General features: G+C 39.9%; 1 protein-coding gene across 1 annotated transcript; it reads right to left on the minus strand.

The window, feature by feature from the left end:
* On the minus strand, positions 1–1,454 carry LOC133298759 (3-ketoacyl-CoA synthase 12-like). The gene has a single exon (XM_061498099.1). It carries the CDS (start codon positions 1,436–1,438, stop codon positions 29–31), a length of 1,410 nt encoding a protein of 469 aa, XP_061354083.1. The 5' UTR covers positions 1,439–1,454; the 3' UTR covers positions 1–28.
* Between the last annotated feature and the right edge of the window lie 227 nt (positions 1,455–1,681).

Below are 1,681 nucleotides of genomic sequence, written 5' to 3' on the forward strand. Positions count from 1 at the left end.
TTTTCTTTCTGCAAAGCCAGATATAACCTTACTTGAGAAAATCTGGAAGTTCATAGTTGTCTGGATCCTCAACTTCATTGACCCAACCATGCTTTTCCATGAAAGGGTTGACCAAGGACTCTGGTGGATAGTTATCAATGCAATCTTCCCACACATTTCCATCTCCTAAATCCTTCATTACCTCCCACAAACAGCTGTTGCATTTAAAGCCTGCACCAAAACTAATCATGAATACAGTGTCACCCTTCTTGAGCCTCTTCTTGGCTTCCATGTACCCTAACACATACCACAGGCTACTAGCTGATGTGTTCCCAAAACGGTGCAGTGTCATCCTTGCTGGCTCAAGATCATATTCACTGAGATTCAAGCTCATTCCAATGCCATCAATCACAGCCTTTCCTCCTGTATGGATGCAAAAATGATCAACCCCAGTCTTAAAGTTCAATGGTGATTCAGTAATAATTCCCCCACTTGAAGACTTAGGGGAGCTATTTTTCTTCAGTTTTTTGATGAAGGATACAACCAAAAACTTGAGCAACTCCCTTGTTGGCAAAATCTTTGGTGATATTACCCTTAAATTATCAACAAAAGCTCTTGTAGCTGCCTTTGGGAGAGTTTTCCCAAGATGAATCCCAAGCCTACCTTGCTCATCTTCCTTTTGAATGCAACAACCAAAGGACTCTTCTCTTGCACCATGATGGGTCCTCACCAAGCACTTCAATCTCAACATGGCTTTGTGCCTGAAGGACCTTTTGTTTGTGAGGAGAATGACACACCCACCAGAACGGAACAAACAATTGGCAAGGATCATTGATCTATCATTTCCAGAATACCAATTTGGACTAAGAGATTCAGAAGTCACCAAAAGGGCATACTTGTTTCTTTGGGACTTAAAAATGTTCTTAATAATGTCCAAAGAAATAAGACTAGCACTACAACCCATCGCAGTGAGATTGTAAACTTTTATGTCATGCCTCATTTTGTAATGGTTAATGATACGAGAAGATAAGGAAGGAACAGAAGTAAGCATAGCGATATTAACAACTAGTACATCGATCTCAGAAGGGGAAATCCCTGACCTGGCAAGGAGCTTTGAAATGCTGTCATTGAAGAACTCTTCCATTTCTGATATCCCATCCATTAATGTGGGGTTTGCTTCACGGCCATCAAAGACATTTCTTGGTGCATAAGTTTGCTCCCCAATGCCAGAGCTAACAATGGCTTTGAGGAGAAACTTGTACTCATTGAGACCCAAGTTCTTGTTCCTTGTGATGATCTTGCCACTAAACTCTGTCCCAAGCATTCTATCATCTGTTGGCTTGTAGCATTGGTAATCCAATAAGTAACACTCTTGGTCCCTCCTCTGATCAAACAACCTCCAGATCAGGAAACAGATGTACAATGTTGGAACCACATAAAGTAAAGAGAGGAACTCCATGAGAGTGAGAGAGAAAGAGGGATAAGAGAACTAGATAGATAATATACAGAGGAGCAGATAATTTTGTTGGATCAAAATTTCAAGAGCAGTGTTATATAAAAAGGGAGTGTTGTGTTTGAATTGAGTTGGACATGTGATGAAATCACTTGAGGTCAAATGTCAATATCTCAACCCCAACAACCTTTTTTTTTAATCAATCCTCTCATTTGATATATGAGATTATCTTCTTTTTTTCTTTTTTTT

Source organism: Gastrolobium bilobum, unplaced genomic scaffold, assembly GCF_033153095.1.
Source record: "Gastrolobium bilobum isolate Gb01-03AN ecotype WA unplaced genomic scaffold, APGP_CSIRO_Gbil_v1 utg33098, whole genome shotgun sequence".
Lineage (NCBI taxonomy): Eukaryota > Viridiplantae > Streptophyta > Magnoliopsida > Fabales > Fabaceae > Gastrolobium > Gastrolobium bilobum.

Coding starts and splice junctions, on each gene's coding strand:
- LOC133298759 (XM_061498099.1), bottom strand. CDS start 1,438: ATGGAGTTCCTCTCTTTACTTTATGTGGTTCCAACATTGTACATCTGT.